Here is a 23,094-nt window from a genome sequence, read left to right on the forward strand (position 1 = left end):
GACGCCCACATCGGCCCGCGGATCAGAAGCCAGAGCACAAACCTATCACCAAGCGGCGAGCGCTTCAGCCTCACCGTACGTACGCTCCGCTCACGAGCACAGCCGACGGGGACGTCGGAGGTCACGTCCAGCAGCGAGGAGGTTACTAATGGGGGAACCTCCCAGCTCCGTTCCATATGGTTCCCATGAGATAAACTATTACTTTATATAGTTTGTGAAGTACCCAGAAAAAGGGTATAGCCTTGACTTGTCTAGTTTGGCAAATTACAGTGATGATAAATATCGTCCTGGATAAAGTGGCATATCAGCGCATCATTTTAACCAATTAAAATAATTGGTTGCTTAACTTGGAATAGGATATGAGGGATGTGAGAAAAGTTTTTATAATTCATACCATTTGAATAATATATTATGTTAGGTATTATATTATGCATGTTGTATTATAATTTATTTCACAATGAAGAATCTGAATTATTGTCATTATTCTCTTCTCTGTTATTGTTTACTTTTAATTGCACATCCTGGATCCTGGACATAGAAAAATAAATCTTCCTGTTCACATGGAAGACGACTCAGACGATGAAGAAGTTTGAAAGTCAAATTGAAACACATCACCCATATCAAATATTTAAATATGCAGACTAGGTATACCTGATTTATGCAAAAAAATAAATAATTTGCAGCTATCAGCTTCCCTTCATCTTTGAAGGGAAAGTCTGGGCTTAACATGTGAATTGCCCCTTAACCTCTCTCTCTCTCTCTCTCTCTCTCTCTCTCTCTCTCTCTCTCTCTCTCTCTCTCTCTCTCTCTCTCTCTCTCTCTCTCTCTCTCTCTCTCTCTCTCTCTCTCTCTCTCTCTCTCTCTCTCTCTCTCTCTCTCTCTCTCTATGCCCCCTATAGATCTTTAAAGCACTCTCATGCATGCACACACTCCAAAAGATGTAGTGATCCGCCTTCTGCCTGATTGATTATGGGCCCTTGCTTATCGCCACCATTCCACACCTAGCAGTCACAGCTCCCATCATTACTGCGTTTTCATTTTCTCTAACGGTGTAACAGGCAGAGACAGAGAAGGTTGGCAGCCCATTATGAAATACTCTGACTCAGATCGGCTCATATAATACGGTGGACGCAGCTTCTCTGTACAATACGAACACACTCATAGTCAGTTGGAAAGAGAGACCTGTGTACACTGACACTGAAACACACACGCGCACGCGCACACGCACGCACGCAACACACACACACACACACACACACACACACACACACACACACACACACACACACACACACACACACACACACACACACACACACACACACACACACACACACACACACACACACACACACACACACACAATGATGGACTTGACTTATAATACATATAAACATATCTATACCTTTTGTTCCTCTGCGCCTCCTTCTTGCCCATGACCACAGGCACACAGTTCGTGAGCTCGGTCCAGTCCGCGTGCAGCCCGCAGCTCCAGCCGGTAGAGAACCGGGAGAACAGCCAGGACTCCGCCTTGCCCGGACGGTGACAAGTACACTTCTTCTGCCCGGGTTTGCAGTCGCAGGGCTGCTCCAGGCGGATGTTCCTCACCAGGTGTCTCCCGAACGTGGTGCCCCCGGTCTTCTGGATGTGCAGGAACACGATCACGTCGTCCCCTTTGATGTTGAACTCCACGTGTCGCTCGAGGTCTCGCTCGGTGAAGTTGAATTTGGACGGCACCCGGGGCGGGCTGTCGTCCTCCAAGTCCTGGTCCCGGTAGAAGTCGTCGCTCTCCTGGTACGGGATGGAGAGCAGACTCACGCCGCTGAGTTGCTCCCCACTCTTAAAGTGGCACGAGGCGCTGCCGGCGGGGCAAATGTACTGATACCCGATCATCACGAAGAGCACCGCCAGGATGGGAACCAAGAGCAGCTTACTGGATCTATCATCCATCATATCAGGAGCGTGGGGTCATATCCTTACTTTGAATAATTATGTTCGGACCTGTGCGTCTAGTCCGGGAGTCATTCCTCCAGGCCGCGTCAGGGTGGACCGTGGATGCTTTATGGCGTCTGTGGGTTCTCAAAGTGCCACAGGTTGATTGAGGTACCACTGAAGCAGCATCCTTCCCAGGCGAGGATCACGATGGTCTGCTCTGGAGGAAGCGAAGCCCCCCTTCCTTCAAACGCGACGACACTAACAATAGTGCAGGCGGTGGATGCTGCGAGGGAAACGTCCACATCCTGGACCAGAAGTCATCTCATCTGCACAGCTCTGCACGCCGCTCACTTCTTTAGCCGTCCGCCGTCCAACTTCTCCCGTCGCGATGGAGATGGAGAGCGTCATCCGTGCGGTGTGGGAGTTGAGCTGAGCCGCTCCGTGTAGTTCTGGATCGCGGTCTCTGGGTGATATCATACAGCTCGCCGCAGTTTCAGCCAAACCCCTCAAGATAGGCCTACCTGAAGATAAATCACAACTTGTGTCTGCGAGGCGACCGCAGCGACATCGGTGAGGGGGTCCGCGGGACGTTGGAGGCAGCTCGTCCGCTCTCTTCACCGGGGCTCCAGCACTGAGTGGAGGAGATGCTGCATCAGAGCGGCGGAGGCGGTGCGTTCGAGTCCCCCCCCCCCCCCCCCCACACACACACACAGACACACACACACACACACACACACACACACACACACACACACACACACACACACACACACACACACACACACACACACACACACACACACACACACACACACACACACACACGGGCCACGTCCCCCTAGCCCCCCCCCCCCCCCTTTATCTTCAGCTGGGGCTGGGACGCACTATGTGAGGGATCAAAGCAGCTGAACCCGTCCAATCAAACTTAATGATTTTATTGCAACATTCAATCGTATCAGGCGTGCTGCACTGGAGCACGTGTGCACGAGTGGATTCACGGGAGCGGGAGGAGGACGGACGAGTTGCGTCGACAGAAGTACATTCCGGTTTTAATTCTTGTTCAAAGTAGGCTGCTGCAGACGAGGTAAACCACACGGGCAGAAATAGTGAGCGTTCAGTGGGGTGACGTCATTGTACAGACTGACAACTTCAGCACTTCAGAGTGAGGGTGTCTTGTCTTCTGAGATGAGTGCGCGATCGAACAGCAAATACGTCATTATGGGTTTCCAATGTGGAGCGTTGATTGTGATTTGCGCCACCTTTTTGTTTCCGAGTTTATCCGTGCGTCAGTGTGTTTTTGAGTTGCTTGTCGCATCTCAATTAGCCTACTATTTAGTGCAAATAGGCTTATATCATATCAAGTACACGCATATTTTTTTGTGTATTTTTTTTTACAATAATACTTTATTATTATAATAATAATTATAGTATAATAATACAATTCGTATCAATGTATGTATAGCCATCCATTCAAAAAGAACATTCATATAAGTAGCCTACTATTCATATAACTATATTATAAGCGTCAGTGATTATTATAATTAAACCACACACACGCGCACACACGCGCATGGTTGAATTGATGGTTAGTGGGAATCTGTGGCGCCTGTTAGAAACGTAGGTGGCTACAGCAGTGCCGGAAAAAATGTACATTTCAAAATTGCTTTAAATTAAGTTATAATATAATTATTAGCTTAAGAACATGTATTAAGAAATAATATTAACATAAAATGTTACAAAATAGCAAGCAACATATTTCTCCTTACATTTCTCTCGCAGTTACGAAGACAGGGCAGCGTTGGACTCCTCGATACGCCTGCTGACGCTCCGGTAGCGGAGAGGCGCTTTGTACGGAGCGGCGGTGAGGAGCATGACAACAGGACGCCCGTTATAAACAGTATAGTTACAACAAGTTACACTCTGAGCGTCGGCAAACCCCTAAACATGGGCACATGTGTGTAGAAAGCCTTTCGTGTGTCTCCATCTGCCCGGCGGCTGTGTTTCCGTACAGGATATTCCCTCCTAACTCGTCCTTCTCATTCTATCCGTCCTGTTTTGACCCACTGGGTATAACCTGAGATAACCTGAGGTATACCTGTAAGTTAGTGTCGGCCTGCTGAATACACACACATGTCATGGGATTGACATGCTTTTAAGTTTTTTTTCTCAACCGGATTGAGGGGATCTGTAGGTGACGACTGTGTGCCCAAGTTGTATTGGCTGTAACCCCTACGTGGCAGGAGTTAATGGGACGTCTGATGCTGGCTGTGTCCTAGTTGAACCGGACGTCTGGTTCTCCTCCTCGTTTGTGTGCCGGCTGTATCCTAGTGGAACCGTACGCCTGGTTGTCCTCCTCTTGTGTCTTCCTGTCGGCTGAGATGATGAGGAACGCGTTGCTGTTCACGTTGTGGTTAATGTTGACCACCCACCATGCAAGCGCCGCGTCTAAAGGCGTCTCCGCGAGCCTCAAAGCCAAGTGGACCATGACGCCTTTCCTGCTCGAGACAAGGTAACCTGTGACCCACACACACACACACACACACACACACACACACACACACACACACACACACACACACACACACACACACACACACACACACACACACACACACACACACACACACACACACACACACACACACACACAGAACAACAAAGACAGACAGACGGACAGACTACACACACACACATTTTGCAGATGGGTGTTTAGGATTTACTCAAACCCCTTCCCCTGCCTGCATACAGAAACTTGATTTATTTTATTTTTTGATTTTTTGTGGGGAAGGATGTAGGCTAGGTACGTTTCAGATGAAGCCAATATGTTGTTTTTCTATGTTGTTTACATTGCCCTGACCTTTTTTTCTTTTCACTGATAACATCTGACGAATCTGTGTACTAAGGTTGTGTAAGACGGGTGTACTTCCTGAATCCTTGATGGTTGATACGTTATCAAATGTTAACGATGTGGTTCATACTCAGTAGAGAGTAAAAGCATTTGTCAACTATGCTTTTACTATACCTATACCAATACTTTTATTATTATTATTTAGCTTCATGCGCTAAATTTCACTCGCCTCTTCAATGAAATGTCTCTCTTTTGTACAGCGAGTTCGTTGCAGAAGACGGCAATGAGAAGTTCTGGCAGTTTGTGGATACTGTGAAAGAGCTCACTGTGTACAAGAACGGAGGTACGGCGACTTATCTCTCAGTCCCACGCCCACTGCGTCGTTACAGCACAAGTGGTCGTCTTGGGTTGTGTGTCTGACGCTGAGCCCCTCCCCTCAGAGTCGGTGCGGTCCTACTACAACCTCATCCTGAAGAAGGCGGGGCAGTTCCTCACCCACCTGCAGGTCAACCTGCTGCGCTTCGCCCTGTCGCTGAGGACCTACTCGCCCGCCGTGGCCGCGTCTCAGCAGGTGTGTGGCCGCCGCGACGCGTCAGAGAGTGGAGTGAACTGGGGGCGCGCAGAGCCCGTACCATTACGGCTCAGTGCTGATCGCCGCGAGCCGGGTTCGATTCCCGCCCGTGGACATCTGCTGCATCACCTTATCCTCCGTACCTTCCTTACTATCTCTCTATAATAATAATAATATTAATAATAAAATGGAGTGAACCGCTGGTGCGGTGGTGGCGTGCGACTCTAAAACGTTTCCTATCCCTGGCTCCCGCCCGCGGCAGATCGCCAGCGACGAAGACACACCGGCGTCCTGCCCGGCGTTCGTGTCGGTCCACGGGCAGCTCGGCTGCAGCACCAAGGACCTCAAGAAGCTCCTGAAGGGCGCCTTGGACAGGTGATGTTGGGGGGCGGCATGGGGCTCAGGAGGTAGAGCGGGGCGGCTGGGCACCGGAAGGAGGCTAGTTCGATCCCCGACTCCTGTCTGTGTCCCTGGGCGAGACACCTCACCCTGACCGCTCCTGACCAGCTGGCTGTCGCCTTGCTTGGTCGACTCCGCCGTCGGTGTGTGAACGTGTGCATGAATGGATGAATGTTAGGGAGTACTGCAAAGCGCTTTGTGTGGCCACTGGTCAGACAAGCGGTATATAAACGCAGTCCCATTTATTAATACATCGTCCCCCTTGGTGAACCTAAAGGACCGTACCGGTCCGGGAGATTGAACCATCGTCTCTCCTGGCATCAGTCAAACATCCGTTACGGAAAGGATATCTGAGGATCACCTTTTTTCTCAGATTCCACCTAAGAGCATTTAGCGCCTGCCACGGATGTAAACAACAACAGCAGCACTTTGGGTTTTTATGAAAAAGGTTTGTAAAGTACTTTTCCGGCGATTCACTGTCACACACTCTGAACTCAACAGCACACATTTATTCCAAGAGACCAAAGTGCTAAACTGCTATTTGTTTTTTAATTTGTGTCAGTCACGCTCATGTTAAATGGTCTTCATCAGTGTCTGCACAACAAATTAATCTGACTAATTAAACTGGGCACGGATGTTTTAGTGAAGCCAGGGGAGACGGTGGCGACGGTTTGATCACCCAACCGGTGTTGTCCTTTTAAGAGAGCTTTGGTTCGCCAGCGTGGAGGTCTGCAGTCATCTGGCTTAGCGGTCAAAGCACTCCCCTTCCCAGCCTGCCGTCCGTGAACCTTTGTTTTGTCCCTTTTATCTTTTGTCTATTACAGACCAAAGATGAGTTGTCAACTTAGCTTTCTGTTCTTCTTCAACAGGCTATTGCATTTTTACATTTAGAGCATTTAGCACGTTCTTATCCAAAACCACTAACAATAAATACAATTTTCAGAAAAAAGAGAAACAACAATATATCTCTGTCGGTATAGTAAGGATGTTCATAGAACCAAGTGCCAAGCACTAACTATCACTAAGATAACCCATTCCCCGTACACACCAGAGATAGCTAGGATGAGACGCTACACAATGCCAAGTACTATTTTTAAGTGCCAGGACGTGCAACATAAAAAAAAGAAAAGGAGAATAAATTCAAATGTTCGCAGGCCAAAGCCGTGCCTGTACAAGACGGACCACAGGTACCCCGGGCGTAACGTGAGCGATGTGCCCGTGGTGGTGCTCTACGCTGAAATAGGAACCAGAAAGTTCAGCGCTTTCCACACGCTGCTGTCGGAGCGGGCGGAAGCCGGCTCGCTGATCTACGTGCTCCGGCACTTTGTGGAGGTGAGTCGCCGGGTGTTTGACACCCCTGCTTCAGCCCCCGCGTTTCATGTTGATGCTCTTTAAAGTGGATGCACACGCACACGCGCACACGCACGCACGCACACGCACACACACCACGTCCTTTTCTAAATTAATTCCCTTTCAGCCATGTGTGTGTATATATAAAATACATTCAAATGTATGATCAGTGATGCTATACTGAATGTCAGATGTGTACCTATTTACAGTGCATCTGGTGTCAATAAATACATTATCTAATTATTGGTGAATCTTTATTACGACACATGACAGCGTTTCCTAGCAACTGGCATACAACAGTCTTATTTTTTCTCGGCCTCGACATTTATCTTTAGAGGACAGGAGAGCAAGACTCCTGGACAGGCGAGCGTTAGAGAAACGCACGCTTCTTCACCATCGCGGTTGGTGGGTTTGTGATCTCCACGCCATTGTCGTGTTTTTCTCATCTTTACCTGCAAGAGTAAGCCATGTCCGCCATGCCATTGACTCGGCGGGCCCTGACAAAGGCAGAGGTCAGCCCGGTGATGGATGGCAGGAGAGACAGAGAGTACAGCCTTCAAGGAAACAGGCTTCAGCAGAAATCTCAGAGAGAGAGAGAGAGAGAGAGAGAGAGAGAGAGAGAGAGAGAGAGAGAGAGAGAGAGAGAGAGAGAGAGAGAGAGAGAGAGAGAGAGAGAGAGAGAGAGAGAGAGAGAGAGAGAGAGAGAGAGAGAGAGAGAGAGAGAGAGAGGAGAGGGGGAGGGGGAGCAGGGCCTGACTCCGTTGGCAGAAGTAACAGTCTTTTCAGAGATGAACAATGAAGGGAATTACAGTGTAGGTGTGGAACATTTTCTTCCAGATTCTACCTTTGGAAGTGAATATTGGGGGGCGTTGGTGTCAAGGCTGCACGGCTGGATTGCGCTCAGCACATGTTCCATGTCTTGCACTCCCTGCGATGTGTTTCTGTGTCTGAATTCTACTGAGGTGGATGTGTTTATTGAGCCCCCTGCGACTGAGGAGTTGATAAATAGTTTGCGTTTACCCATCAAGCACTCTGTGGAATGAGTTACGATGAGGTAGTGCCTATTGCTTGGAACTTAGCACAGGGAATGAGTAACTGAAGCTTTTAGACTGGTTTAAGGTGGAACTTATTTGAAGACAAAACAAGTCGCAAATCAGGGCATGGCAGTCTTTTTGTTTTCTAGTCTTTTTTGCACTCGCTCTTGAAATACATTTGAGGCGTTTCTCAACCATCCATTATGTGCTGTTGCAAATAGCTACCGTGAAGCTCTTGTGACTAATATTCAGCTGAAGAGAAAATTAGGTAAAAGAAAAGGTAATTTGCAATTAGCTAATGTATCAGTAGGTGTTTCGAAGTGATGTGGCTTTTCGATTGTGTTAATTTGCCCGTCTTTTTTTCAAATATCTATACTTAGGATACCACTAGAATACTGCAAATTTGATTATGTTGGTTATATCTACGAAACGATACACATTCAATTCTCCTGGATCGCTATTGTTGTTGATTTATTCACTAAAGCCAGTGTTTGTGACGGTTGTCTCGGTGAGTTGGCTAGGAGCCCAAGCATCCCCAACACCTCCCCAGTGTTTCCCCTGTGAGGGGTGAAGTCCTCCGTACCGCCCCTCACTCCTCCCCCCCCCCCCCCCAGGACCCCCAGCCCCACAAGGTGCTGCTGTCGGGGTACGCTGTGGAGCTGGCCATCAAGAGCACCGAGTACCGGGCGGTGGACGACACCCAGGTCAAAGGTCGGTTCAGCCTATAACTCTGCTGTGTCTTAAACCCTGTTGTGCTAAGTCTAGTCTCATTAATCTGACGTCAGATGAATCATCTAAAGTGTGATTATAGCAGACGAGCTCTTAACTGTTTTGTTTCAAATTCCTTTGCTTCATATTTCTTTTGACCAATCAAGTCGCTGGAGGCGGCGATCTGTAAGCGTCTGATTGGCCAACAACAAACTCGGCCAGCACTAGTAAACTGTGATCAATGGCTCCAAATCAACAGCGTGTCCGCTTACTGTAGAAATACTCTCATTAAATCCCCTCCCGAAAGCTCCATCCACTCACGTGATCGGGCTTCCCTTCGGTAGAATATCCGCACAACAAAACAGGAAATGAGGCGTAACCCCGCCCCTTTTCAGTGTTGGGTTTCCTGCCCGGACTTTGTTCCATAGTTCTGCTATGACCTAGGTCTGCTGGAACCTAGGCCGTATTGTATCTACTGTAGGGGTTGTATCGGCTGCATACCAGCTGTGTCGGCGGACGGCAGTATTTATCGGCCGTTTTCGTCGGCCGTCTCTGTCGGCCGTCTCTATCGGCCGTATCTATCGGCCGTATCTATCGGCCGTCTCTGTCGGCCGTCTCTATCGGCCGTATCTATCGGCCGTATTAAACTCTGGCGCTTCCTTCTTGTCTGGTTCCAGATTCAAAGGCTGGCACCAACCGAGATGAGGAGGACGTGGACGAGGTCCAAGGGTTCCTGTTCGGAACGTTGAAGTAGGAAAAGCCAAATCAAAACCATCCCATAATGACTGCCGCTAAAATAGTAATAGCAATGCACCAAAACTGGCCGAGCTGTACACTAGATACACTGTTGGAAACGGGATTCATGCCGTTTAATAACTTGTCTTGTTACTTGATCAAAGAGACTTCTTGTGGGCTTGATGAGATGATGATGTTGAGGTCCTTTCTTCTGCCGGTCAGGAAGTCCCACCCTGAGCTCCAGGGGGGGCTGGGAGAGCTCCGTAAACATCTGGTGGAGAGCAGCGATGATATGGCCCCCCTCAAAGTGTGGGAGCTGCAAGGTGACACAACCCCATCACCAACCCCATCACCAACCCCATCACCAACTCCATCAACAACTCCATCAAACAACTCGTGTTGATTTTATGGCAAACGGATATTATTATAATATATTTATATGACATTATATTATATTTATTTGTATACCTTATTTATTTGTATATTGACAAAATACTATTGTTATTTTACATTGAATATATATAACCTTTATTTACATCTAATCCTATTATTTTATTGTGTGATTTAAATAAAAACACATTTAGTTAATACGTCATAGTGCCTTTTAGCTTGACTAATGATAATAATGAGTTATTATGGATAATAATATAATTAGTAATAAAATATTTGTCTGAATAATAATTATTAATAAGAAAAGAAATTGACGCTGTCCATAGATAGTTTCCAAGATATATGGACAGTCAACTCCTTTATTTTTCTTATCAATAACTAATGCAGACATATACAAAATATGCATCAATATACTTTCCATGATTAAATTATCAATATACATGTAGTTAAAAGGTCACAGTGTTTTAGACATGTGCAATGATAATGTAATCATGGATATTGTAATGAGGTATGCTTCAGAATAATCAGACTTAATAACGATCCATATGGTAATTGACTGTGTTCTTAGATCTTAGTTTCCAGGCGGCCGCTAAAATCCTGTCGGTGCCCAAGTTCGACGCTCTGAAGCTCATGAGGGACCTCAGTCAAGACTTCCCCAGCAAGGCCAGGTAGGCAGCTCAGACTACTGCGCAGACCGCAACGATTCAGATGAAGGTCAGATTTGGCTGAGGAGGCTACAAAAAAGCAATCAAAACCTTCAGGACCGAACCCAAATATACCACGATACAGAAAGAAACCCGATCTGGTGCGTTCTCCTGACGTCTCCAGTTCGACATACGCTCACATCGAGGCCTCTGTTAAGCCGGTGTCCTCCCATCTGAAGGGTGGAACCATCTCTCGTGTTACGAGGGCTCCAGCCACCTCACAGCCACTCTTTACTGCACGCAGCCGCGGAGATTGAAGTGTGCGTGTTCCAGGCCCACACCGGCTGTAAGACCCAACGATTGTTGGCGTGAATGTTAACGGGGAACACGATGTCCCACGTACCGCCATGAGGTGCCCGTAGAATTCTGGAGATTAAAAAGTGTGTTTTTACCGTCGACGGGGGGGGGTTGAAAAAGCTGATGGTGACTGTACACGCTTTACTGTTCCCACAGATCACTGACAAGAGTGACCATAAAGCCGGAGATGAGAAAAGAAATCGAGGAAAACCAAAAGGTGTGCCGCGCTCCTTAGCGGATTCAGACTCCGTCCCCCAGACGTGGTTCGCTCGGTCTGATAGCATCACGCCTTATGAAAGTCATTTCTTATCCCTGTGCACACTGAACCCTGCCATATAAATGAGTTCTTCTCCTCGGTAGTTCTGCTGTAACTGTATATTTTTCTGGGCGTAGATGTACGGTGCTAAATAAGGGTTCTCTGAGTCCGATGAACATTTTACTAACTTTATATGTTCCCGGGCGTCGCCGTACGGGGCTAACTAAGAGGCTGACTCTGATTCTGATGGACACCTCACTGACGGCCGGCTCTTCCTCCCTGCAGCGTCTGAGCGAGACACTGGGGCTCCACCCCGGAGACGCCGCACTCTTCATCAACGGGCAGAACATCGATCTGGACACTCACACCCCCTTCAGGTAGGGCATCTGGCTGGGTTGGGGGTAGGGGTGGGGTGGGGGGGGGGGGGGGGGGGGGGGGGGGGGAGCGGGGCTGCTGCCTTCCACAACGACGGCAGGAAGCTGAAAGAAGAAGGATCAAGTACTGGACCGGTGGCCTAGAGACTCTCCTCCCAATGAATCAAAGTCTGCAGCGCCACACGGCCCCGGCCTCAGCCGATACATACTAACCTGTGATGTGTGCCTGGCTCTCCTCAGCATTCTGGACATGCTCCGAGGAGAGGCGCGGGTGCTGGAGGGGCTCCACAACCTGGGCGTCACCGGGGAGCACCAGGGGAAGATGCTCAGGCTGCCTGTGGGCGTGGTGGAGGACAGCTACGCCCTGGACATCAGACATCCAGCCATCATGGTCTGTCTGTCTGTCTGTCTGTCTGTCTGTCTGTCTGTCTGTCTGTCTGTCTGTCTGTCTGTCTGTCTGTCTGTCTGTCTGTCTGTCTGTCTGTCTGTCTCTCTCTCTCTCTCTCTCTCTCTCTCTCTCTCTCTCTCTCTGTCTCTGTCTCTCTATCTCTCTCTACATCTCTCTCTCTCTCTCTCTCTCTCTCTCTCTCTCTCTCTCTCTCTCTCTCTCTCTCTCTCTCTCTCTCTCCATGTCTCTCTCTCTCTCTCTCTCTCTCTCTCTCTGTCTCTCTCTCTCTCTCTCTCTCTCTCTCTCTCTCTCTCTCTCTGTGTCTCTCTCTCTCTCTCTCTCTCTCTCTCTCTCTCTCTCTCTCTCTCTCTCTCTCTCTCTCTCTCTCTCTCTCTCTCCATGTCTCTCTCTCTCTCTCTCCATGTCTCTCTCTCTCTCTCTCTCTCTCTCTCTCTCTCTCTCTCTCTCTCTCTCTACATCTCTCTCTCTCTCTCTCTCTCTCTCTCTCTCTCTCTCTCTCTCTCTCTCTCTCTCTCTCTCTCTCTCTCTCTCTCTCTCTCTCTCTCTCTCTCTCTCTCTCTCTCTACATCTCTCTCTCTCTCTCTCTCTCTCTCTCTCTCTCTCTCTCTCTCTCTCTCTCTCTCTCTCTCTCTCTCTCTCTCTCTCTCTCAGCACTGCAGGTGCTTTGTTCAGATCCCACACAACGGGCATGTTTCTCTCTCTCTCTCTCTCTCTCTCTCTCTCTCTCTACATCTCTCTCTCTGTCTCTGTCTCTCTCTCTCTCTCTCTCTCTCTCTCTCTCTCTCTCTCTCTCTCTCTCTCTCTCTCTCTCTCAGCACTGCAGGTGCTTTGTTCAGATCCCACACAGCGGGCATGGATTAGCGTGGCTAGTACTCATCAGACTATTGCAACAGTCCCTCGTCTGCCAAAAACCTCAATTATAAACTGGGAAGGGAGCCAGTGAAAGCGATCAAATTAAAAACGTCCAAACTTTAGTTTTGTCCCTATTGGCCATTTTAATATTTAAGACGCTCTGAAAAAATGCCAAACACATGAATGTGATATATTAAGTCCAGGATAATAGACACATTCAACAAGGGGGTCGGGTCCTGCTTTTACAGCTATAGTCAATGTTAAGGTGTGTGTTTGTTTGTGTGCGTGCGCGCAGCGTATGTTTACGCACAGCTTTCGAAAAAAATAAGTATTATTTTTAACCCACAATGTATCGACCTTGCTCTAGCTCCCAGAAGCTAAATGAATAGCTTTCCGAGCAGTATATACTCTTAAACAGCCATCGTCATAACACGTCCCTAACACCCAAAGTGGTATCTTCACAGCCCAAGGTGAGGTGAGACCGAGCGTTGGGCGATGCTGGTATCGGCACTTTCTGTACCGAGCGTTGCTGGCCTAAAGGAAAACTTGTGTTGTCTGATGTTGATCGTATGCTGCTGTTGTCATGCCGGTCTGATCACGCCGTCGTCGCCGTCTGTCCTGGCTTCACCGGGCAACCGTTACCGATGTCTTTCGGTCAAAATCGCTTTCTTGAACCGATTCTACCAAGCTACATTTTGCGCATGCGTGCTCACCAGAAATGTACACATTGGCCACACAACACTTTGGTCTTTTGGAACTAATGTGCGTCACTCAGTACGGAGTTTGTGGATAACACGACAGTGGATGATTGCCTCGACAGTACTTTACTAAAGGCCTTATCACAAAGAGCACAGTGGTGTATGGCTATTGTTACGTTTGTGGTCATCGAGACAACTTCGGGACAACGTGCGCTTTTCAAATGATTTTGACTAATTATATTGGTAACGGATGTTATAGTGTGTTTAGCTTATCAGCCAGACTGGTATAGTCCTTTAGCTTGTCAGGTATTCTGATTATTAATTAGTGCCATACAGACACTCACAGCAGCAGAGAGGCTTGCACTTGGTTAGAAGACGGCCAAATGAGGAATACAAGTCCAACTGTAGGAGAATACTGTCTGCTTGCTTCCTTTTTCAATGAATTCTCTATCCAAACACTGCAGATAATGATAATAATTGATTGGATCTATATAGCGCTTTTCTAGCTCCCGTAAGCTTTACTGTGTGCGTGCGTGCGTGCGTGCGTGCGTGTGTGTGTGTTTGCCTGTGTGTGTGTGTGTGTGTGTGTGTGTGTGTGTGTGTGTGTGTGTGTGTGTGTGTGTGTGTGTGCCACTACCTATCTATCCATCTGGTGCAGCGTCCACCTGGGTGCTGCCCACTGGGTGCTCATGAATATATACTGAAACCCAGCCAGAGTCACAGAGAGTCCGTGTCTAACCCCCCCCCCCCCCCCCCCCCCCCCCCACAGTGGATGAACGACATCGAGAGCGACCCCATGTACCGGGGCTGGCCCTCGGGGGTGCAGGAGCTGCTCCGCTCCACGTTCCCCGGGGTCATCCGCCAGATCCGCCGCAACTTCTTCAACCTGGTAAGACTTTAACCTGGTGAGGGTTAACCTGGTTAGACTTCAACCTGGTTAGAGATAACCTGGTGAGAGTTAACCTGGTTAGACTTCAACCTGGTTAGAGATAACCTGGTGAGAGTTAACCTGGTTAGACTTTAACCTGGTTAGAGATAACCTGGTTAGAGTTAACCTGGTGAGACTTTAACCTGGTTAGAGTTAACCTGGTGAGATTTAACCTGGTTAGAGATAACCTGGTGAGACTTTAACCTGGTTAGAGTTAACCTGGTAAGAGTTAACCTGTTGAGAGTTTAACCTGGTTAGATTTAACCTGGTTAGAGTTAATCTGGTGAGAGTTTAACCTGGTCAGAGTTAACCTGGTAAGAGTTAACCTGTTGAGAGTTTAACCTGGTGAGACTTTAACCTGGTTAGAGTTAACCTGGTGAGAGTTTAACCTGGTCAGAGTTAACCTGGTGAGAGTTTAACCTGGTCAGAGTTAACCTGGTGAGAGTTTAACCTGGTTAGAGTTAACCTGGTGAGAGTTTAGGAGAAACAACAATATATCTCTGTCGGTAAAGTAAGGATGTTCAAAGAACCAAGTGCCAAGCACCAACATTCACTAGGTTAACCCATTCTCTGTATCCACCAGAGATAGCCAGGATAAGATGCTACACAATACTCAGTACTATTTTTAAGTGGCAGGACGTACAACGCACAATAAGTGTAACGCGATATACTGCCGGTGCTCAGCGACAAGCAGTGCCCGGGGGGGGGGGACTCGTCTTGAGTGGGGGGAGTATCGGGTGGCTGTCACAATACCGATGCTCAACATATCGTAAAGGCTTTACTAGTATATCATACGTTTAGGAGGTAAGACCGCGGTCCGTTTTGAATTGTTTAATGATGTTAGGGAATGCTCTCGTTTTAACAAATGCAAATATTGTACAGTTTTTCACATTGTTTTACCAAACCCAAAGAAACCCCTTTAACACAAATCCTGAGGATCATTGCTGAAGCAGCTGCTGCCTGTGCTCAGGTGCTGTTCCTGGACCCGGCCCACCAGCAGACCGTGGAGCTGGTGAAGCTCTCGGAGCTCTTCTACAAACACATGATCCCTCTGAGGTACGTACCGGAGGCTCCCGGGAGCACCAGGATCATGTGTCCGCAGCCCGCTCAGGCCTTATCGCCCCGTCGTCACCAGGCAGCCGCTCTGACCTCCAGCGGCTGACGGCTGTCCTCTCTCCCCCCCCGTAGAATCGGGTTCATCTTCGTCGTGAACACGGAGGAGGAGGTAGACGGGTTCACGGACGTGGGGGTCGCATTCTACCGCCTCCTGAGCTACATCGCCGAGGAGTACGACCTGTCACAGGCGCTGACCTCCGTGGTTTCTGTGAGTACAACCAACGCCCCCTTTAGTTTACCAGGGTTACCATCCCGCAATACCTGGAGTGTGTGTGTGTGTGTGTGTGTGTGTGTGTGTGTGTGTGTGTGTGTGTGTGTGTGTGTGTGTGTGTGTGTGTGTGTGTGTGTGTGTGTGTGTGTGTGTGTGTGTGTACCAGGCACTGCTGCATCTCACGGGGTATGAGGAGTTATTGTTTTTACTGTGTGTGTATTTGTGTGTACGTGTGTGTTTGTCTCTGTTTCTGTGTGTGTGTGTGTCTCTCTGTGTGTCTGTGTTTGCCTCTCTGTGTGTCTGTGTGTGCCTGTGTGTGTGTGTGTGTGTGTGTGTGTGTGTGTGTGTGTGTGTGTGTGTGTGTGTGTGTGTGTGTGTGTGTGTGTGGTCTTGGCACCAGCCTTGTGAGACATTACGAGACTTGACGAGAGAGGAGTTTCATTGCTTCAGGCGTCGACTCGCTCCCAGACGTGGGCAGGTGAGTCCAAGACAAGGCGGTCGGATGCTGTGAGCTGATTCCCGGTCCCTCTCTGCTCCTGCAGATGTACAGCAAAATCCGTGTCGGGGAGTCTCTGTCCGTGGATACCATCACCGCCTTCCTGAAGAGGAAATTCCCCAAAGCCAACGCAGGAAGGATTCTGGGGCTGGACTCAGAATACGATGAGAGGAGACAGGTACCAATTAAACATACATGGGGCCCACGCCCATGAATGTTGAGGATGGAGAACTCTTATTATTCTAAGTGCCATTTTAAAATACACATCATTAAAGGCACTAATTGTAGGATTTTAAAATGCATGAATTGCTTTAAATGGCCAATATATGAACGGGTTGTAATTGAACTATAAAAACTAGCTCTGTTCCATAGAAGCCTATTGGCTCATTTATAATGTAAAATGGTTTTGCCATAGAAAGGGAAGGAAGTCAAACTTTAACATTTACTTTTTAATTGGTACAACATTACCATATGATGATATGTGAGATTAGTTTCTGATTGTTATCGTCACAATCCTGCTCAGGCAGACTGCAGTTCACTTAACGGCCACAGGAGCCAGTAATGAGCAGGAACTTAAGAGTCTTAAACATAGAAGGACAAAAACCAAACCCCATCGCCACGCAGAGCGGTTTACACTCAGGACTCACTCGCTTGATTAAATATAGTATTGTATGCATAACCTCTGATTGATTGATAAGGTGATCAGCTTATCACCTTCCCACAAAGACCTCAGACAAACTCAGGTGCTGCCCCTAACACATAATATGCGTTGGTTTTCTCTATATATTGGGTAACATTTATATTTATATAAAAATCTATCGATATATAAGTAGGAAATATATATATCGATAATGTATATATAAATCGGTGCTATATAACTGTCTAACCTGGAGGCGAATACGTTTACATTACAAACACAATAATAAGTGTTTCTGCAAAGAAGTACCTCCGTATTTATTTAATTACAAATAATTTAGGGGGCAACCAGTTAGGGGGCTCAGTCACCCCCTAACTGGAGCCCCCCCTGACTGGACACACGCTTCGAGGCATGCCCCCCCCCCCCCCCCCCCGGAGGCGTGTGTCCAGTCAGGGGGGCCTCCAGTCATGTCCCCCCCCCCCCCTGACCGAGGCGTGTGTGGTTCCCCCAGGCCGGCCCCCGGTTCTACCAGGAGAGCGGTCTGGGCGCTCTGCCCGTGGCGCTGTTCAACGGCGTGCCCCTGGACCCCGGGGAGATGGACCCCGAGGAGCTGGAGACGCTCCTCCTGCAGCGCATCATGGACGCCACCAACGTCTTCCAGAGGGCCGCCTTCATGGTACGACCGGCCCCCGCCCCCCCACCTCCCCCCAGGCCGGGCCAGTCAGCTCACTTTGATCGCCGTTTCGGTTTTAGTGTAAAACGATCACCAGACTGATATAATCTAGTTAAAACGTTTTTTCAGAACAGCTGAATACATATCTGTACATTATTTTCGATTTCAACATTTTCTATTTTATCATTTTGTGTATTTTTTTTGTGTATTATCTCAAAGTTCTGGGTTACAAACTGTTTTTTGGAGAGAAATGCTGATTATTGCGTCATGTTTTCAAACTCAAAAATAATCGTTTAAATAATCGTGATTTCAATATTGACCAAAATAATCCTGATTATGATTTTCTTTTTTGGGGGGATTTGATTTCTGTTATTGGCTGGAGATTAGCAAGATTCATATTTATGTTTCTTTTTCAATTCAATAGTTAAATAAAGAAGTTATAATATGAATTAGGGTTGCCGCGGTATACGGTATTACCGGAGTTACCGGTGTGGAGGCCAACACCGATTACTCGGTGTTGCACACCGGTAACACCGAGTAATCGGTGTTTCCGGTGTGCAACACCGATTACTCGGTGTTGCACACCGGTAACACCGATTTTTTTTTGTTTTTGTTTTTTTCAGTAATAAAAAACAAATTCAGTAAAAATGAATAATATAATTATAATTAAGAAAATTCAAATGTGTAGAATAGGCCACAGTTCTGCTCTGTGCGGGAGAATTGTCGCGCCGAGAATTGACGTGCTTCCTTACAAGACCGGTAACCATAGCAACGCCGGTAAACAAACCCCGCAAAGCCCAATCCCTACGTGAGCTCCCCGCGCTACGGCCATCCGGAGGCGCACAGAGCTTTTGGCCGTGATATTATGATATATAAAATTATATTATACTATATATATATATATATATATATATACTATATATAAGACGCCGAGAATTGGCGTGTGAGAGGAGAGTTGACGGAGAAGATGGCGGTTGACCTATAGTTTCAAAGTTAATACCGTTTATACCGGTAATACCGGTGTTGACACGAGTGTATTACTCGGTGTGAAAATGTCCACACCGCGGCAACCCTAGTAGCTACCATTCCACAGTGTGTTGAAGTGTGTTGTGTTGGTCATACCACAGGAGGATTTATTGCATGTTTAGTGAATAATACAGAACATAAGGAACTTTAAAAAGATAAATCGCAAACGAAATCGCAATCGCAATATTTGTCGAAATAATCGCAATTAGATGATCTCCCCAAATGGTTCAGCCCTAAGGTCGACCCATAGCATCACCCCTTCCCCAGCGTGCTGGTTCAGCCCTAAGGTCGACCCATAGCCATCACCCCTTCCCCAGCCTGCTGGTTCAGCCCTAAGGTCTACCCATAGCCATCACCCCTTCCCCAGCGTGCTGGTTCAGCCCTAAGGTCGACCCATAGCCATCACCCCTTCCCCAGCGTGCTGGTTCAGCCCTAAGGTCGACCCATAGCCATCACCCCTTCCCCAGCGTGCTGGTTCAGCCCTAAGGTCGACCCATAGCCATCACCCCTTCCCCAGCGTGCTGGTTCAGCCCTAAGGTCGACCCATAGCCATCACCCCTTCCCCAGCGTGCTGGTTCAGCCCTAAGGTCGACCCATAGCCATCACCCCTTCCCCAGCGTGCTGGTTCAGCCCTAAGGTCGACCCATAGCCATCACCCCTTCCCCAGCGTGCTGGTGCACCACGGGACCGCAGTGCTCTATGGGAGCCGTGCACCCAGGTGACTCGGAGGGAGGGTGATGCAACGCTTCAATGCTAGCCCGATCCATTCATGCACGCCCAGCAGTGCGTTCCCGCTGTTGACCCTGTGATGAATAGACTGGATGGAGCGGAGGAACGGCGTTCACACAATACCAGCCCACCAAGGTTGCGTCGAGCTCCACGGAGAGGGGGGAGACGGGCTCCTCGCTGAACCCAAGCACAAGGACTCGGCCCGCGAGATGTTTATTGAGATTTTTGTAAATTGTGCGAAACGCTGTGAAGGAAGCTTTTGTGCGATTGTTGGCTTCCATGTGGTTCAACGCGTGGGTTGAACTTCGAAAGTTCGAAATGTCGGTCGTTTTTAAAAATCACGCGGCTGAACACGACATAGTTGATGTCGCACATTAAAGTCGCAATATAGACTCCCGAACACAGTTGTGTCCACTCTCATGATTAGGTCTGTGTGACGCCAAGTAGTGTGGCCACCATTTTATATTTGTAGAATATATCAGGTATGGGATTGGATTTTATTGCTCACATTTCCAATCGGCATCGAGTACAGATATGTGCAGGTCGTTTTAATCTCGGCGGTTGTGTTCCCACAGTGAAACCTTAACCCTAGAGCAATACATTAAAGCAATATTTTTTTATTTTATGACATTTTATCATGTGACATTTTTTAATCGATCACAAGAATCCATCTCTCCCCCTCCCTAGACACAGTGAGGTGACCCCCTCCCCCATTCAGTGACCCCCCCCCCCCCCTTAGGGGCCACTCACACTAGGGCCGCGGCCCCGTGCCCGAGCTCATTTGCATACTAAAGTCTAGAACGTTTGGCTAGTGTGACCACGCCTTCCGTATTCCAGCACGGAACAGCCCCTTGGCCACGGCACACTTGGGAGAGGAGTGCCGTGGCCAAAGTACAGATGCTAATGAGACGACACGCGCACACGCGCGGATACGCAACGTGAGCTGGATGACGTAGTCCTTGCGCGACCCTTCTTTCTTAATAGGTCCATACCCTTCTTCCCCACAACAATCATTTTAAACAATGGCGGCAAGCGGTTCACGAGTGGGTTTACGTTGGTGCGATAGTGAAGTCGAGTGTTTGCTTGAAATTTGGGCCGACGACGGCATTCAGTCGCAGCTGGACACCACGCTTGGTGATGACGTATTTATCGTATTACGACGTGATGACGTATGTATGAAGGAGCAATCGTGCCCAGGCCACAGCCTTTGGGAGCAGTGTGACCACGGGCCAGCGGGGGGAGGGGGGAATCGTGCTGAATCTTCCTGAACATACTGAACCCCCCCCCCCCCCCCCCTAGTACATAGTGAAGTGACTCCTGCCCCCCCTCCTTGTCTACAGTGAAGTGACTCTCGTCCCCCCCCCCTTCTAGTCTACAGTGAACTGAACCCCCCCCCCCCTAGTCTACAGTGCAGTGACTCCCTCCCCCCCTCAGTGAACTGACTCCTGTCCCCCCCCCCCCCCCCCCCCTAGTCTACAGTGCAGTGACTCCCTCCCCCCCTCAGTGAACTGACTCCTGTCCCCCCCCCAGGGCCAGCTGACGGAGGCGTCTGACGTGGAGGACTACCTGATGGAGCAGCCCCACGTGGTGCTAAGGATCAACCCCCTGGTCCTCAGCACGGAGAGGAGGTACCTGGACTTCACCGCCTCCCCAGGTGAGCCCCCCCACCGCCCCGCCGTCGCCTCGCTCCACCGCCTCTCGCTGGTTGCCGCGGTTACTAAAGTCGGAGGCGTGTCTCTCCCCCTCTCCTCCTCACAGTGGCGGACGACTGGGAGGACAGCACCATGTTCTCCTACCTGGACTCCAGGGACCGCACCGCCGTGGTGGCCAAGAGGATGAAGTACTTCACCAAGAACGGTGAGCCGCCCCCGGGCGCCTCCCCAGAGGGCGCTGGGGGGGGCACCTCCAGCGTCTGAGTAGGGAGCGTCGTCTCTAGGAGTGTTGTCTCCAGGAGCGTCGTCTCTAGGAGCGTTGTCTCTAGGAGCGTCGTCTCTAGGAGCGTCTTCTCACGGAGCGTTGTCTCTAGGAGCGTTGTCTCTAGGAGCGTTGTCTCTAGGAGCGTTGGGAGCGTTGTCTCTAGGAGCGTTGGGAGCGTTGTCTCTAGGAGCGTTGTCTCTAGGAGCGTTGGGAGCGTTGTCTCTAGGAGCGTTGTCTCTAGGAGCGTCTTCTCACGGAGCGTTGTCTCTAGGAGCGTTTGGAGCGTTGTCTCTAGGAGCGTTGTCTCTAGGAGCGTTGTCTCTAGGAGCGTCTTCTCACGGAGCGTTGTCTCTAGGAGCGTTGGGAGCGTTGTCTCTAGGAGCGTTGTCTCTAGGAGTGTTGGGAGCATTGTCTCTAGGAGCGTTGTCTCTAGGAGCGTTGTCTCTAGGAGCGCTGTCTCTAGGAGCGTTGTCTCTAGGAGTGTTGGGAGCGTTGTCTCTAGGAGTGTTGTCTCTAGGAGCGTTGTCTCTAGGAGCGTTGGCTCTAGGAGCGTTGTCTCTAGGAGCGTTGTCTCTAGGAGTGTTGTCTCTAGGAGCGTTGACTCTAGGAGCGTTGGGAGCGTTGTCTCTAGGAGTGTCGGGAGCGTCGTCTCTAGGAGCGTTGTCTCTAGGACCATTGCCTCTAGGAGCGTTGGGAGCGTTGTCTCTAGGAGCGTTGTCTCTAGGAGCGTTGGGAGCGTTGTCTCTCGGGGCGCTGTCTCTAGGAGCGGAGCGTTGGGAGCGTTGTCTCTAGGAGCGTTGTCTCTAGGAGTGTCGGGAGCGTCGTCTCTAGGAGCGTTGTCTCTAGGACCATTGCCTCTAGGAGCGTTGGGAGCGTTGTCTCTAGGAGCGTTGTCTCTAGGAGCGTTGGGAGCGTTGTCTCTCGGGGCGCTGTCTCTAGGAGCGGAGCGTTGGGAGCGTTGTCTCTAGGAGCGTTGTCTCTAGGAGTGTATGGAGCGTTGTCCCTAGTAGTGTTGGGAGAGTTGTCTCGAGGAGGGTTGTCTCAAGGAGCGTTGTCTCTAGGAGCGTTGTCTCTAGGAGCGTTTTCTCTAGGAGTGTTGTCTCTAGGAGCGTTGGGAGCGTTGTCTCTAGGAGCCTTGTCTCTAGGAGCGTTGTCTCTACAGCTGTGTTTCCCCTGCAGGCCTCCAGTGGTGGAAGAGCGCCTCCGCTGGAACACTGGCGCCACTGCAGTCAGCCATCCACATTTCTTTCAGATATATTACGTATTATATATATTTGTATTATTAGAAATGATGCAGGTGCCTCAAATGCTATTTGTTTTATTAAAAAAACACATCATAGGTGCCCCCGACTGCCCCACCTTGGAGGGGTGCATACTGGAGAAATACTGGAGAAATACTGGAGAAATACTGGAGAAATACTGCGTAAAAATACTCAACATGGTGCTCTGCTATAGAAGAATACAAAATGCATGAGGATGCAGTCAGGGCATTAGCTAATGAATGGCTTGAGACTAAACGTACACAGCATAAAGAGAGAAAGGGACTTAAATTAGCCTACATAATATCTGAGGGTGTAGAACAGAAGCATCAGTATTATGAAACCCTTCGGATGGGATGGCTCCAAACTGCAGCCTGATAAATAACATTAATGCCAGAAACATTTGGCTGGAGCTCATACTGCGCCCGCATGCTTTTCCTAGTGATGTTTTTGGAGGAGACCGTTTCTGTTGGAATGCGCCCTCACTCGCAATAAAGACTCTGTGCACGTGCACATCAGCACCGTGCGCATGCACGTGAGCA

General features: G+C 49.1%; 2 protein-coding genes across 2 annotated transcripts in view; one reads left to right on the plus strand and one right to left on the minus strand.

Moving 5' to 3' along the window:
* LOC115533644 (heparan-sulfate 6-O-sulfotransferase 3-B-like) overlaps nt 1-2,554 on the minus strand; it is a 65,068-nt gene extending 62,514 nt beyond the window's left edge. The window contains 1 exon segment of the mRNA XM_030344243.1: nt 1,406-2,554. Coding sequence (XP_030200103.1) covers nt 1,406-1,953 — 548 coding nt within the window. The 5' untranslated portion in view covers nt 1,954-2,554.
* A 1,205-nt stretch (nt 2,555-3,759) lies between these two features.
* The window catches only part of uggt2 (UDP-glucose glycoprotein glucosyltransferase 2), a 53,102-nt gene continuing 33,767 nt past the window's right edge, over nt 3,760-23,094 (plus strand). Inside the window, exons 1-19 of the mRNA XM_030342655.1 lie at nt 3,760-4,444; nt 5,044-5,126; nt 5,224-5,354; nt 5,617-5,729; nt 6,908-7,085; nt 8,752-8,848; nt 9,523-9,595; nt 9,803-9,903; nt 10,539-10,638; nt 11,128-11,188; nt 11,513-11,604; nt 11,842-11,992; nt 14,330-14,449; nt 15,459-15,544; nt 15,677-15,812; nt 16,358-16,489; nt 17,460-17,624; nt 20,907-21,030; nt 21,135-21,233. Of these exons, the coding sequence (XP_030198515.1) occupies nt 4,314-4,444; nt 5,044-5,126; nt 5,224-5,354; nt 5,617-5,729; nt 6,908-7,085; nt 8,752-8,848; nt 9,523-9,595; nt 9,803-9,903; nt 10,539-10,638; nt 11,128-11,188; nt 11,513-11,604; nt 11,842-11,992; nt 14,330-14,449; nt 15,459-15,544; nt 15,677-15,812; nt 16,358-16,489; nt 17,460-17,624; nt 20,907-21,030; nt 21,135-21,233 (2,173 nt within the window). The 5' untranslated portion in view covers nt 3,760-4,313. The remainder of the gene's footprint in view (nt 4,445-5,043; nt 5,127-5,223; nt 5,355-5,616; nt 5,730-6,907; nt 7,086-8,751; nt 8,849-9,522; nt 9,596-9,802; nt 9,904-10,538; nt 10,639-11,127; nt 11,189-11,512; nt 11,605-11,841; nt 11,993-14,329; nt 14,450-15,458; nt 15,545-15,676; nt 15,813-16,357; nt 16,490-17,459; nt 17,625-20,906; nt 21,031-21,134; nt 21,234-23,094) is intronic.

This window comes from Gadus morhua, chromosome 20 (genome assembly GCF_902167405.1).
Source record: "Gadus morhua chromosome 20, gadMor3.0, whole genome shotgun sequence".
In the NCBI taxonomy this organism is placed as follows: Eukaryota; Metazoa; Chordata; class Actinopteri; order Gadiformes; family Gadidae; genus Gadus; species Gadus morhua.